General features: G+C 47.0%; 1 protein-coding gene across 1 annotated transcript in view; it reads left to right on the forward strand.

Moving 5' to 3' along the window:
* Nucleotides 1-600: 600 nt before the first annotated feature.
* The window catches only part of LOC126537831 (A disintegrin and metalloproteinase with thrombospondin motifs like), a 36,255-nt gene continuing 21,559 nt past the window's right edge, over nt 601-15,296 (forward strand). Inside the window, exons 1-2 of the mRNA XM_050184911.3 lie at nt 601-649; nt 14,591-14,699. Coding sequence (XP_050040868.3) covers nt 601-649; nt 14,591-14,699 — 158 coding nt within the window. The remainder of the gene's footprint in view (nt 650-14,590; nt 14,700-15,296) is intronic.

Below are 15,296 nucleotides of genomic sequence, written 5' to 3' on the forward strand. Positions count from 1 at the left end.
CTTTTTTCTCGTTTATTCCATAACGAGGGTCTCGAATCCGGCTACATTGACGCCTTCAGGTAGCATATGTGGGTTTATAGACCGGTTGCCTTCAGCCAAAAAGATCACGTTCTCGTGACGCCTGTGGCAAAAAGGGCGTTACACGTCTGTCGCCAAGGTCTGTGAGTGGCGGCGCTGGCTATCACTCACAGGGTTCTACTAGGACGCATAAATACCCAAGAAAGTGGATGGGGAAATAGCGCCGCGGTAGCTTATTTGGTAGAGCATCGCAAGCGAAATGCGAAGGTTGTGGGTTAGGTTCCCGCCTGCGGCAAGTTGGTTTTTCATCCACTTTAACTTTCCATTAATTTATCGTTTCTTTATTTTCATTTATTAAGCACAACTAATTTCCCTATGTGGTCCTTGGTGTCAGCGTTTGTTGGCTTCGTATGATATGACTAATAAAAATCGGGCCCCTCTGCTAACCCCCTTCTTCTCGTCTATATATATATATATATTTATATATATTTGTAACTGAATTGTTCAATATTGTCAAAACTGGAGACCTGAATTGCGCTTCCTGAAACAATTGTTGAATTCGTGAATTTGCATTCTTTCAGGATGAATTTATCCGAATGGGAAGGCGGCACATTACAGCATTGGATTGGAGGTATGTACTTCTTACTTCTTCTACGCGTCAAGGAAGTCACTACTCGAGCGGCACTGTTTGCTTAGTGAAAACAGGTTATTCAAGAGCCATGAAATCAAATATACTGATACCGCACACTTGAAAATCCTTTATTGTTTTTATTGCTTAAGGGTTTAATTTCTCTTATGAAAAAGAGGCCACCGATTGTGCAACAGTTTTATGACGTTAAATGTAATAAACACGTGCTTCAACAACACAAAATTTCTCATAACGCTTGTGCGGGAAGCAATAATATGTTATTACTATCGGGAAATACCAATTTCGTAATTTGTGGCTCCGTACAAAATATCGTTTGAATTATAGTGTTGCTTCGTTGACTGCTATGAAAATTATTGCAGGCTGCTAGGATTATAACAACGCTCAAGCCATGGTGCTTCCCATATGATCAGCCACACTATATATGTTTTTCACTGCTAAAGCTCCTATGGTTGGCGTTCATTTGTAGGCAGTAGGTAATGCAATGGAGGGACTGCGTCTGTTTAGTCTAGCGTAAATACTTTAGTAATGGCGGTGATGATAGAACAATGTCTGGTCATCTTTATTCGCTAATAAAACACACTTGCACAACAGATTTCTGCCAGGCTCCATTAAAATATTAGTGACATCCTCATGACGCAGTGAGTTTAGTATACATAATAAAAAGCCAGCCATTCGCGATGAAATAAGCTAGTCGAACTACCGTACTCGAATCAGTCTTCCTGAGAGCATGACCAATCACAGAAACAATATTTCATGCTAGGGCTCACGGACGAATGCTAGTATTTCCAGCATGCGCCCTTTAATAAAATACTATTTTACTCTGCGTTCTGTCGTACAGCCACTTTGTATTACGTTATGGGCCTGTATATAGTCTCACACAAAAACACAAAAAGTACGGGCAACTAAACCTGCCTTCTGAGAAAGCGAAGTGTTCTGAGAAAGCAACCCTGTGCCTTCGTTGTCGGACTCCGCGAAAAAGGGGCCACATCACCTAGCGGGGGAAGAAAAAAAGAGCTCAACAGTGGGAAAGGGGTTTGAGTGACCAATTTCCCTTGAGAGAATGCTATATTATACTCGAATCTGGTACGGTTGGGACACGGTGCATTTTCGCCGATCGAGCCAGATCGGCATCGAATTTATCGCCGATTGATTCCACCCTGACGCGAAGGAAAGAAATGTTACGGTGACAGTTTGCTGTCAACGAACAGTGCCCAGCGATTGAAATGCGATACTAGGAGTACATGGCTGCCGGCACTTCTTGCTGGCGCAAGAAGTGCCGGCAGCTACTTTCGTTGACAGAAAAATGCAACCAATCGTCAAAATGATTGCACTGCCCGCATCCCCAGTAGTAGGCCTTGCGCTCAATATACGGAGCTCTGAATTAGTGGTTCCGCGCATTCTATACCACCTACGAGTATGGCAATACCACGGGTAGAGTGTACTCCTCAGGAAGAAGCTACCTACCCTGAGCGTCAGTGAGAGTTCGCTCGTGAACGGGCTCGTCGTCATGGTCGTCGTATAGACTGCTTGCGAAGCTTGACTTGCATGGTGTAACACTCGGTGTAACTAAACCAGCTTCGCTGTTCAGCCATCTTCACGGACTGGAAGGGGCGGTGTTTTTTTATTATCCTCATACACTAGCAAATGCCAGCGCGTGCGAGCTGCTCCAGGCTCGAGTAGAAGCTTGCGTCGGCGTAATTATGATGCAACGCCGGTGCTGTGATGCGCGACGAACGATGCAAGATCCACGTGATGCGGCGTGTCGTGAGAATCGTGTACGGAGGCGCCTTTGAAGTATGCAGCCAGGGTTGCGTCTGACGCTGGTGGGGTCGACGGCGAGGATGCTTCGATGTAGGCGTGCTTAAGATGTTCCAGGGCAATTCTGCCTTGTCGGCCGTTGACATTGATGACAAAAGTCTTGTGAGGGCGCTCGAGAACAGAATATGGACCGGAGTAGTGTGCCTGCAAAGGCTTCCGCATGGTACAGTTACGCACGAGTACGTGGTCAGTGCAGAAAAAAGGCATGGAGAGATTGCTTCTTGCGAACGTGTGGGCCCGGGGCTACGTGGCTGGTGGTGGTGGTGAAAAGCTTTTATTTCATAATAAAAAGAGATGTGGACCCCATAGCAGGAACTCACATATTGAGTAGTGTCCCTAGTCCGGGAACCCATTCGATGAAGCCGCCGTCCTGGCTCTCTGGACCAACGCCCTTTGGGCATGAAGGTCTGAGCAGCCTAGCAGGGCCGCCTCCCAATCTTCTCGTGCAGGGTAGCGGTTAAGGATTAAGGCTGAATTTGGCTGGCAGGCCCATGGCATGTGGTAGGTATCTGCAATCTCGTCACAGTGCTGGCACCTGCCGGAGACCATAGGGTAAAATGTTGCATAATTGGGGGGCATAACGTCGTTTTAGTGAAACGTCGGAGGACCACGCGTTCGTTTGCCCTCCCGAGGCCCTTAACGGGCATACGGTATCGGAACGACTATCCTTACAGTAATCTAGAGTTTCTATAAATCTGGTGGCGAACTGGGCCTCATGCTGGTCAATATAGTCTGCGGGAGCTACCTGCGAGATGAATGCTCGGGCAGCCGCATTCCCGGCCTCATTTCCCTGTAGGCCCTGGTGAACAGGAGTCCTGATATTATGTTTTGTTGGAGGGTCAGATTTCTTCAGGCTCCAGTGAAAGATTCTTTCTGCTAGAGGTGTAATCCACCCGGCCGCGTAGTTATGGCACGCGCCTTGCGAGTCCATAATGATATGTTTGGAGGAAGGCTTGGAACAAACCAGGGCAATTGCCACTTCCTCCACCTCAGTTGGGCCAGAATCTCTGAAGGTGATCTCGTCCACCTCTCGTTGTTAGTGAATTCCTGCAGCCCTGTACCACTCCCTGCGGCTTGGGCCAGCAATGTAAGCGTAGTATACGCTGCATTGTTCACCATAATGACGCTCGAGGGCACGCGTCCGTGCCACTCGTCAGCCCTCATGTTCTTCTCTATTTATTTTCATAGGGAGAGGGTGAACTAATGTGGCGCGGCGTCATAGTTCAGGTATGCTGTGTGGGAATGAGGTAGTGAACCTTCCGGGGGAGAAAACGTGACTCTTTTTGCTATAACGGCTTGGGATGCTGGAGCACTCTGGTATACTGCAGCGTCATCTGTCGCTGCAGCCTGAAGTCACTGACAGGTAAGCGAAGCCAAGACGGGGCACCACAGGGCCTCCGGAAGCAGCAGTTACGATTGTCGCGGAGGTCATGCATGTTCGTACGGTGCTAGTCAATTGCTTGCTGCTGTTTTTCCTCTGCGTTCGAACATATTTATGCGCATGAACATCGCTGGGTTTGTAAAAATCTTTGTGTTGCGCATTCACGTACTTGCACAACGACTAAAACAACGAAGGGTTTCTTCAGATTGCGCACATGGAGAACATTGGCCTTATTATATCCTGCCAAGGGAAGCGCAGAAGTGTAGCGAAAAGAGGAGACAAAGACAGGAAAGACCCTCACTTGCAATTGAATTTATTGTGAGAAATGTCAAACCAACTAGCACAACAGCTTACTACTCTTGGCTGTATTCTTGCCCTTCGGCGATCTTTTGCGGAGCGAAATGTCCAAACGATGATGGCTGCATTCGTCACATAGCATTATCTTTTTCTTCAGTAAAACCTGCAAACTGCTTTTCTGGCAGATGCAACATAAAAGCAATCCCGTACCACTCATCGTGGCACAGTGCAGGCGCTCCTCCTGGATTCTCATCCTGGTGTCTCCCGAAATAATTTGATAACAAAACATATTCGTGCTTAAATGGACCGAGCATACGGGTGTTTGCCTTCTACAACCGAAACGCTGAGCAGACGATCAGGAACACTGCAGGAAATGTCAAGCTTAGATGGCGTTGTTGTTGATTGTTTGCAGTTACTCTTACTTATTTTTTGCAAGGTGTAATAATTTCAATTGTGCTTTGAAAGCGTTTTAGTTTACATGTGCAGAAAGTTTTGCACATGATTAAATTCCGCGCGCTAGGCACGCCGGTCAATGTCAGCGCCCTTTTGGTGGCGTCATCGCAGAAGCCTCCCCGGTTCTCCCATTCTTTTTCTGTGCGGACGACATACCGCCCCCTTCGAGTACACGATAGTTCATGTACCCGCGCACTCTCCTGTATATGTGCGCCATATTGTATATGTAGTCTGTCAAGCAGTGCCTCACCAGAGCCTGTTTGGGCCAATCGTGTGTACTGATTTGTAAGATGAGCTTCCTTGAGTTCCTGGGAAGTGTTGACTACCGCTAGTGCCGTAAGGTAAGTGGCCGAGGTGGGAATACGAAGGCCAAGTGCTCTCTTTATCAGTTTTAGTATCATGACGTCTATTCTGTGGTTTTCGTGTTTACGCAGCTGAAGGTAGGGCACGAAGTATAGTATTCTACTAATGACAAAAGTATGTACCAATCGTAAGGCATATTTGCTCCGTAAGCCCCCCTTCTTGTTGGAGAAGCAGTGCACCATAGAGTACACCTGGTCTCCGATATTGCGGGGTTAGTTCAGTATTGTGTCTACCCACAATTCTTTATGGGTGTATAATCCATATATATATGGGTGTATAATCTCCGGTGCCTCTTTGGCAGGTCTGGCGGATAGGGAGAAGGAAATCCTTGTATTAGCTTAGGCCATATGCTATGTCGACAAACTCTGATTTGGTAGGTGTGCATTGCAAGCCACAGCATGCAGCGTACGCATCCACCACGCTAGCCGCGGGCTGCAGGCTTCCCTCCATATGGCCCATTTTTCTCCTCCGTCGCCTACATGGTGATGTCGTCAGCGTACAACGCATGATGTATCCCTCTGAGACTCACGAACTGAGTGGGGAGGGGCGTCATCGCTGTGTTAGAAGTAGGGGCTACAGTACCGCAATTTGTGTTGTGCCCCTTGTTTCCAACTGGTAAGGTCCATATTGTTCTGTTTCCAAACGAATCACGGCTGACCTATCCATAAGAAAGTCTCTGATATACCTGAAGGTATTTGGATCACAGTTTGTGGCACTAGGGTGTTCCAATATTACACTGTGTTTCGCATTGCGAAAAGCCCCTTTGAGATCGAGAGCAAGTACTTCTCGGTCATTGCAAGGCATGGCTGTGAGTTTGAGGATCTCCTTGTGAAACTGCAATAGGACATCCTGTGCTGATTTGTGCGGTCTGAAGCGAAACATGATGGCCGCGAACGCCTCATTGTTTTCCAGGTACTCTGATAAACGATCGGGCGCTATTGTATCCATGAGTTTCTCGAAGAATCAAATCAATAATATAGGCCTGAGATTGCCCGTGTTGATGGGCTTGCCTGATCGTGGGATGAAGGTGGCAAGGGCCGATTTCCACTGTATTGGAGGGGGCGCTTCCCCTTTGTTCCCCTTTGCACATGGAGTTGATGTATTCTAGGAAGCGTGTGTATTCAGCATCTAGTAGGTTGGCGAAACGTTTGACCTTGATGCAGTCCTTCCCAGGGTCTGTGCCTCTTCATTTTTGTACCAGCCGCTTGAGATCGTGCAGGTGGTATGGTGCAGCCAGCTCCGGATTCACTCTGCCTGCATTGAGGTACTCCGGGCCACGCGGTACCTGGTGTTGGCTGAGAAACTTGTCCCGAACTGTCTCGGTTAGCTGTGTTGTGGTCCCTTGGAAGTTGTGAAGGGCTCTGTGGAGTTTGTGTTGTGTTTTCCCGTGTGTCTGTGTAGGGTGAGTCAGACTGCAGAAAAGGCACCGTGTATTTTTCTGCGACATTTGTCGTGCGGTATATTACAGCTGTCTAAGAAATTGGAGCCTGCAAGGAGCGAGGCTTACTGTGCCGCATTTTTTGTAATGTCTTGGATTCGTTTGCGAATGGTACGATTATGTTTCTGCATTTTTCACACTTTTGTGAGAACCCTGCAGACCTCAGAAAGCTGGAGAAGGTGGTTGTCTAATGCCGGCACGTGTTCAGGGGAGGTATCCTGTAAAAGTCCACCTAGTGGACATGTCTGTTTCGTCTGCTAAAGTGCTGATTTTCTGTGGAGCCTTGCTGCTACGCACGTGCAGCGCAGCCAATCAAAACTTAAACAGCAGACGAAATGGAGTTCTCCACTAAGTGGACTCTTACAGAATATCTCCCCTGTTGTATTGATGTGTTTCTCGTGAGAGCGTAGGATGGTGGTAATGTTGTGCGCACAGTCCGAGAACATCTGTGAAAAGAGGTTGTTGGAGAAAGAGGACATGCACAAAGAATGTCATTTGGGGAGTTTGGCCTGTGTGAATGGTCGTTTAGCGGTTTTGTATGTACCACGGTGTTGGTGATGCAGTGGTCACTTCCTGATGTCTCATTCATGCTGGTCCATTTAACGTGTTGTATGTGCTTGCTTTATGGTCAAGTCGGGACACGTGCTCCTGGCCACTGGGCATCCAGGGATGGGGGGTTAAGCTAAGTCTTAATGTAAGGTGATTCTCAGGGTGAGCATAGGTTCCGCTAATTTGCTTCCCCTAGCCTCTCGTCCCTTGTATACCCACCAGCAGCACGGGGTATTGAAGCCCCAGGCGATCACAAGGGGGTTGCGTCCAGCAGTTTTCAGTGCCCTACTCAATATGTCCGCGAAGGCAACTTTGCGTGCTTTATGACAGAAGATGTTAAGCAGATACACCGATGGCTCTGCTCCGCGCGTAGGTAGTATGGTCACCATAGAATGCGAGGAATCTATGTTCATGGCAAGGTAAACCTTCTTCGCCGAGTACGATTTATGCACCAGCAGATAGGTGGCCGGGTCTCGTTATAAAGTGTTATATCCCCCAATTTTGGCTTGGGCGCCGGGTTCCGGTGAGGCAACCACATTGACAAGATATTCGAGAGTTTCAATGTAGGAAGATGTAGAGGTGGGCTCGTTTGTGCATATCCTTAAAGCCTTTGCAATTCCACTGTAATATGGAGATGCGTTTGAACTTCTTACACTTTCTTTACCCGATTATAGCTATGAATAACTTCTTTTGTTGAGGTGTGCTGGTGTCAGGCGGACGCACAAAAGGAACCGTGCCCGTACTCCGCATGTTATCGAGCCAGTCTCGATGTCCTTCGGTTTCGTCATCCTCCGTTGTGCGGGGGAATTCGGTAGAACGGCCAAGCTCACGCAACAAGCCGAAGCAGCGAAGGAGGCGCGAGTATCCATGTCCTAATATTGTTAGTTACCTGTTGAGTAACCGTAGTAATGACATGCTGTGTTTGGAGTTGTATAGCGGACTGTACCACCTGGTTGATCGAGTTTGGGAGTTGCGCTATTTGTTCGGTAAATGCCGTCATCGGCTGTTCCAAATTTAAGAGTCGAGCTTCTATGTTACTTTGAAGGTAGAGGTGGGCTGATCTTAGCGTAGTGCCCGAGCACACGGATGCGGAATCCTCGCCTTCATCCAGGGGTCTATTCGGTATCGGCGTATCTGCCCTTCCGTTTTCGAGGGAGCTAATTTTGAGTACAACTGTTCGTTTTGCTTCCTTATACATTCGAGCTCCTTGTCCACTTCAAGTTCAATGAGGAAGGCGTGAGGGGAGGATTGTGAGATGACCCTGGCCCAGCCACTCACCTGTGTTGGAGTTGTCCAGAGGACGGAATGGTACTTTGAAGGTTGGCGAATTCGACTTGGCCCAAGACTGGGCTTGTTTCTGCGGCTGCTAGCGCCGCTGCTCGGTCGGCTGCTGCTGCTGCTGCTGACGTGTTGCTGATGACGTAACGTCTTCTGCCTGGTGGGTTGACCTCGGTCGCTACAGCTTCCAGATTTTCACCATGCATTCTGCGTAGCCAGTGAAATGGGCCCTCCTTAGGTAAAGCAGCACGGTGCCCACTCGTGCTCGGCAAGCCCGCCCGTGGTGGATCTGACTTGCTGTGCACACTATCCTCATCTGCCTTCCTTCGGGTGAGGGAAGTTGTGCACCCAGTTCCCGAACCGTGCCAGGGTGGTAGCGTACCCCTTATGTCTTCTTGTACGTCCGGACCAAGATGCACTCAAAGTTGTACTGTACATAACGCGGTACGCGCCCACCAACGAAGATTACCAAGGCCACGTTGGACGATCCCAGCTTGAGAACGAAGGCAATTTCCACATCCATCCAGTACAATTTCGCTTTGAAAGAGGTAGAAATCTCGTCGTCGCGAATATTATTAACTCCTTTACCCCTTTCCGAGGACAGCTTTAGGTGTCCACAGAAAAGATGCGTCCGATGTCCCAGTTGTAGATGAAAATCTTTGATGAGCTCATCTACCGCCGACGTTGTTTTAGTCCCGCACATGGTCATGTTTTTGTCCGATACAGGCCACAATTTCAGGTCACCAGCCACCACTTCGCCCACGTACTGGCCCACTGCAGATCATACACCATCGTGTCGGAGCACGATTTTCAGGTCCAGGGTTCCCCTGGGCTTGAGTACCTAGATGAGGTCCTTGGATTATAGTCGAGGCGTCTGTTTCGGATACCTGTTTGCCATCTTCGTGCGTAGAGGTGGCGAAGCGAGCGCGCGGCCGGAATTCTCGGCGGAGAGAACTCCTCGCGTTTGACGCGAGCGGCTTTGCGCCGGCGTCGCCATTGCCTTCCACGTTGGCTTGCTGCTTGCGTTGCCGCAGGTGAACAAGAGCTTCTAGGCATTCATTTTCGGTGGGCTAGAGTCCTCGTCATGGTTTCCAAGGTATACTTTGTGGCGCAAAATACATTTCTTGAAAAGGGACATAAGAAATGAAGACAGTGAACCGCTCATCTTGGGAATTGCTCTCAATTTCTCCCCAATACGTCGACTATGGGTCATAGCCAATGATCTTGTGGGCCGCCACGTCCGGGGAAACCCCCGCACCGGCTCCACCGAGCTTAGCCCTCGTTAAGGTTAGCACTGCAGCCATGTGGCGAGATATTGAAATTCACGTTTAATAGCCAAAAGTTGGCCAACCAGCGTGAAGTTGGTGTCCACAGGCTCCAGACCAATTTACCCTTTAAGTCGATCGAACGAAAATTTGGGGAGTCCAGCTTGATCGGACGCGGTTCGTGTTGAAAATCGACTGAGCAGATGCGCCGCACGTCCAAGCGCTGACCTAGCTCCGGAGTCCCGCTATCTGGCTGATGTAAAATTGCGGTTTGGCAACGTGGTCGGCAGGTGATGGTATAGGCATTTTGGTGGTTGTGGCAAAGAAATCACACGGAGGGCGTAGGTGATTTCCGTAGACTAGCTCAGCTCAATCAAGAGCAACCTAGGTTATTCTTGATTCTAGCTCTGATCCCAAGTAGAACGAGGCGCGAATGCAGAATCCACTTCTCCAGTGATTCATGCGCCAGAAGGGAGGTCTTGAGATTCAGGTGAAAACGTTCAAGCCTATTTGACTGCAGGTGGTTAGCAGTCATTCAAAAACAAGCCGTTCTAGGAAGTTCTAAGAAAAAACACGTCATTTCAAGTTCCAAGAAGCTCGTTGAAGACTTACTAATCCAAGGGCCCACCGCAATCTGTGACTACTGTGGATGGGCAGCCAAATCTTGTAATCCATGTAGGCACAAAGGTTTCGTTTTCCGACCATGGCGGCTACATTTCGATGGGAGCGTAATGCAAACGGAATGCTGTATCATAATTTAGACTGAGATAACAAACTCCAGGTGTGCAATACTTTACCAGGAGTTCTCCAATATGACATTCCTCATAGCGTACGGTTAAATTTTGAGTCCTCCCAACCCCAGTATAAGTTTTCTTGTGTTGGATATTGCTCTCAACACAAGCATTTGACAGCTGGTAGTCAACCCTGACAGTAAGCTGATCGATCAGCTTACTGTCTGTTGCCTACAAAATATTTACTAAGGTAATCGCAAATAGAATCAGCAACACCTTAGACTTCTGTCAAGCAAAGGACCAGGCAGGATTCCGTAAAGGCTACTCAACAATAGATCATATTCACACTATCAATCAGGGGATAGAGAAATGTGCGGAATATAACCAACCTTTATATATAGCTTTCATTGATTACGAGAAAGCGTTTGATTCTGTCGAAACCTCAGCAGTCATGGAGGCATTACGGAATCAGGGTGTATACGAGTTGTATGTAAAAATACTGAAAGATATCTATAGCGGCTCCACAGCCACCGTTGTCCTCCATAAAGAAAGCAACAAAATCCCAATAAAGAAAGGCGTCAGGCAGGGAGATACGATCTCTCCAATGCTATTCACAGCGTGTTTGCAGGAAGTATTCAGAGACCTGGATTCGGAAGAATTGGGGATAAAAATTAATGGAGAATACCTTAGTAACTTGCGATTCGCTGATGATATTGCCTTGCTTAGTAACTCAGTGGACCAATTGCAATGCATGCTCACTGACCTGGAGAGGCAAAGCAGAAGAGTGGGTCTAAAAATTAATCTGCAGAAAACTAAAGTAATGTTTAACAGTCTCGGAAGAGAACAGAAATTTACAATAGGCTGCGAGGCACTGGAAGTCGTAAGGGAATACATCTACTTAGGGCAGGTAGTGACGGCGGATCCGGATCATGAGACGGAAATAATCAGAAGAATAAGAATGGGCTGGGGTGCGTTTGGCAGGCATTCTCAGATCATAAACAGCAGGTTGCCATTATCCCTCAAGAGAAAAGTGTACAATAGCTGTGTCTTACCAGTACTCACCTACGGGGCAGAAACCTGGAGGCTTACGAAAAGGGTTCTACTCAAATTGAGGACGACGCAACGAGCTATGGAAAGAAGAATGATAGGTGTAACGTTACGGGATAAGAAAAGAGCAGATTGGGTGAGGGAACAAACGCGAGTTAATGACATCTTAGTTGAAATCAAGAAAAAGAAATGGGCATGGGCAGGACATGTATTGAGGAGGGAAGATAACCGATGGTCATTAAGGGTTACGGACTGGATCCCAAGGGAAGGGAAGCGTAGCAGGGGGCGGCAGAAAGTTAGGTGGGCGGATGAGATTAAGAAGTTTGCAGGCACGGCATGGCCGCAATTAGTACATGACCGGGTTTGTTGGAGAAGTATGGGAGAGGCCTTTGCCCTGCAGTGGGCGTAACCAGGCTGATGATGATGATGATGATGATGATGAGTCAACCCTGCCTTTAAGTTTTTTTCGCTTTGTCGTCATGCTCCTTTTTTGATGAGTGCCGTTCACAAAGTTGCTCTCCTTTGTGTCCTACTACCGCACGGGATGACAGTATACGTTGTGACATATGCATACCTTTCACATAATTTCTCGACATGCGTAACCCTCCTCCGCATATAAACGTATGTAGGCCAAGCTTCCGAGATAGAAAAGGTGCAACATTTCACAAGTCGCGCGCTTTGGGAAAGCGTACTGCTGTTCACGGGTTATGACAGCAAGCAGTTGTAACATTGTGTTCAAAGAACTGCTCTTCACGAGCTAGCCAGAGAGCAGTTATGCGAAGCGAGCGAAAATTCAAAAGGAAGCAGTTTCCTGCGACGAAATCCTGCACTAGAAGGCATCACTGTAACTTATCATCGCTTCTTTATCAAGCAGAAGCCGTCGAGGTTTTGCCATTAAGTACAAAAACTTCTTCTAAGTTCAAAGAACTTCTTGTAACTTCTAAAGTAAGTTTTGCCATTAAGTACAAGAACGTCTTTTGCGAAGTTAGAGTCAGCATTAAAACACAACTTTCTTAATTTTCTCTAAGAAAGTAGTCACGCAGCTACTGACTGGTTTCCCAAAAGTACCGTGTAATTCCCTCCACAGAGAAAAGCTATGGTGAATGAAAAAACATAAACGCACACCATGATCAAAGGGGTTACAATATTTGATAAGAAAGCGCTCATGCAGCGCTTTCTCTTCATAGAGACGACGCGCGCTAATCTGGCCCCATCGTCGTCAAAAAGCCCATCTTGTGTGGCCCCACGCTATTCTTCAGGCGCTTTCGTCATACCCTACTCCTCCGCCTTCCGGCTATTCGCCCATCAATGATCGCTGCGCTCCGAATTCGCTGTCACCTGAAGCTGTATTTGTTCGCTCGGTTACGAGGGTCAAAACCGACGCTCGCTGCAGGAATGCACGCCTAAAAGCTGCGCACTAATGATACTAACGACTATCTTCAGCATTGTCTAACTACATACAGCTATCGTCGCTCACTTCATGTTTATCGTTGCTTTTTAACATTTGGCGACATTTAGATAGCAAAGCTCGTAGAAAATCAAGAACATTTCAAAGAGCAATAGTTTTAAAAGTGATACGGCGTGTGCGGTAAAGCTAAGGAATGTCACAGGGCTGGACGGCAGACCCAGCACAGTCACAGCGTCACGCGAGGAGCTGCTCCATAGGAGCTCCATTTTCGGTAGCATGTACTAAAGAGCCCTCGTGGTGAAATCTGCATAGATTAAACAAAAAAGATCTGAACTTTCCATCTGGCGTCAACTGCGAGCTACGGCTTGTGTTGAACTCTGCACAGCTGTCTGCTGAGTCCGACGTTGCCTGGTTGTAGCCATGCGCCTAGCACTACGATTCGCTTCTTCAGCAGCGGGTCTTACCTTGCGAGGAGGCGCCATAAAGTGTATTGAAGAGTAAACAGTAAATACGATGCCTACTCATGATTATTATTATTATTATTATTATTATTATTATTATTATTATTATTATTATTAGGGTTTACTGAAGTCCCCTTTTAAAGGGAGCCATGCCAAATGGTCACCTAGCGCTCTAGAGTTACCGAGGTCCAGCTACCAGTTGCATGTAGCGAGACACTGGTTCCTGTCCTACATGCTTTGCGGTCCTACGCACTCTTTCCTGTCGTGAAGCTTTTTTCTGCCGTTGGTTGCTTGTTACCTTTGAGGAATAACATGAACCAGCTTGCCCAGCAGCAAGTATTGATATGCTATATGCAGTTGCTGCAGGTCGCGAAACCTGGTGCAACACAACGCAACTGCAATCGAATATTTGAACGTACGTCGCACGCATGTCACATCGCGAGACAAGTGGCACGATTGGGTGCTGATGATGATGATGCATTATTTGCATGCTCTTTGAAACGGGGTGATGAGAAACAAGCCAGTTTAATCTAATCAGGTATGCTATAGATGTATTTCATCCTACCATTTTAGTATGTATATCCTCAAACTTTCTCTTCTGTAATACTATATAAATATATATATTCCTCGACCAATCCTCCATGGTAGGCAGGAGCCACATACGTAATAAGAAATACAAATTGCCTTGTAGAACTACTTATGTAACTGCTACATGGCGTGCCACATAGTGTAATAATATGGAACTGCAATGGAAAGTTCGCATGCGTTGACGCTGTGCGGTGCGAATGTCACATCGCTTAACAGGTGGCACGATACGATGCTAATGATGATAGTGATGATTATGGTAGTTAAATGGTAATTTCTTTAAAACGGGGCGGGGACAAAGAGTCAGCTAGCCTGCTTTATTGAATCTGGTACGCCTTACATATTCTTTATTGTAGCATTTTTATACATCCCTGTACGTGTTTTTCTCTACCTCAAGACAATCCAACCATTCGCCATTCACCATAGCTGCGACAGCCACCGGCGGCGGCAGACAACATCTCCAATTAACATGGCTATTGGAATGAGCCCACAAAAGCTCACGCTGGAAAACAGTATTGCAGTTCTTCGAATCAAACGGGAGTAGACAGTAGTATGCCTGTCTGTAGAGTAAATAAAATGTGCACTTTGTGTTACCCGCAAAATATATAATCTCTTTCTTAGCTCACTATGTTGGCAGAATGTTTCGGGCTATTATTGTCATGTAAGATATTTCGGCAGCTTTAAATAGGAACATGAAATGCCTTGAAGTACGTCTTTCATGAAGTGAACAATAATATCTTGGTTTTAAAACTTAAAACCATGTTAGTGTCCCCATCTGTACGGCAGTCATAATGAATGACCAGGCGGATCATTTGTTCACGCGAATGTTCTACCGAAATTTTCATGCAGGATCAGCTTTCCTTGGAGGAGCGTGCCTAGAGTGGAAGGTGGGAATATCTGAAGAAAGAGTTGGCAGTTATTATGGCGTGTACGTCTTTGCACATGAGATTGCACACAGGTGAGTGAGAGTCGTAGCCCTTATACTTGCATTGCACGTAAATGCTGCCTTAGTTCTTCTATATACTTATTTGATAAAATAGCTAGGTGAAAGATACAGAAAAATCATTTAGCAAAATCGGTGTGTACAGTGTTTTTCACATAAATATGGCCACATGACAAAACGTGTTTTTTTTAATTTAGTCACTGCTTACAATGATAGTGCTCTCGGAATGCAATTTATCTTTAAAACAAAACATAAGGGTTAAAGTTCCCACCTCAAACAGTTTCGCCAAAATACAAGTGTCAAGAATATAAAATCGTTTTTACAGTCATCTGCGTGTTCAGCATTTTCAAGCAGGTCTACAAAAGGTATCAATAGCATAATGAAATTTAACTACTAACGAAAACTACTTCTGGTATGGTGCGCTGGCTACCCGCCGAGGTTGCTCAGTGGCTATGGTGTTAGGCTGCTGAGCAAGAGGTCGCGGGATCGAATCCCGGCCACGGCGGCCGCATTTCTATGGGGGCGAAATGCTAAAACACCCGTGTATTTAGATTTAGGTGCGCGTTAAAGAACCCCAGGTGGTCGAAATTTCCGGAGTCCTCCACTACGGCG

The sequence above is a fragment of the Dermacentor andersoni genome, chromosome 4 (genome assembly GCF_023375885.2).
Source record: "Dermacentor andersoni chromosome 4, qqDerAnde1_hic_scaffold, whole genome shotgun sequence".
Taxonomy (NCBI): domain Eukaryota; kingdom Metazoa; phylum Arthropoda; class Arachnida; order Ixodida; family Ixodidae; genus Dermacentor; species Dermacentor andersoni.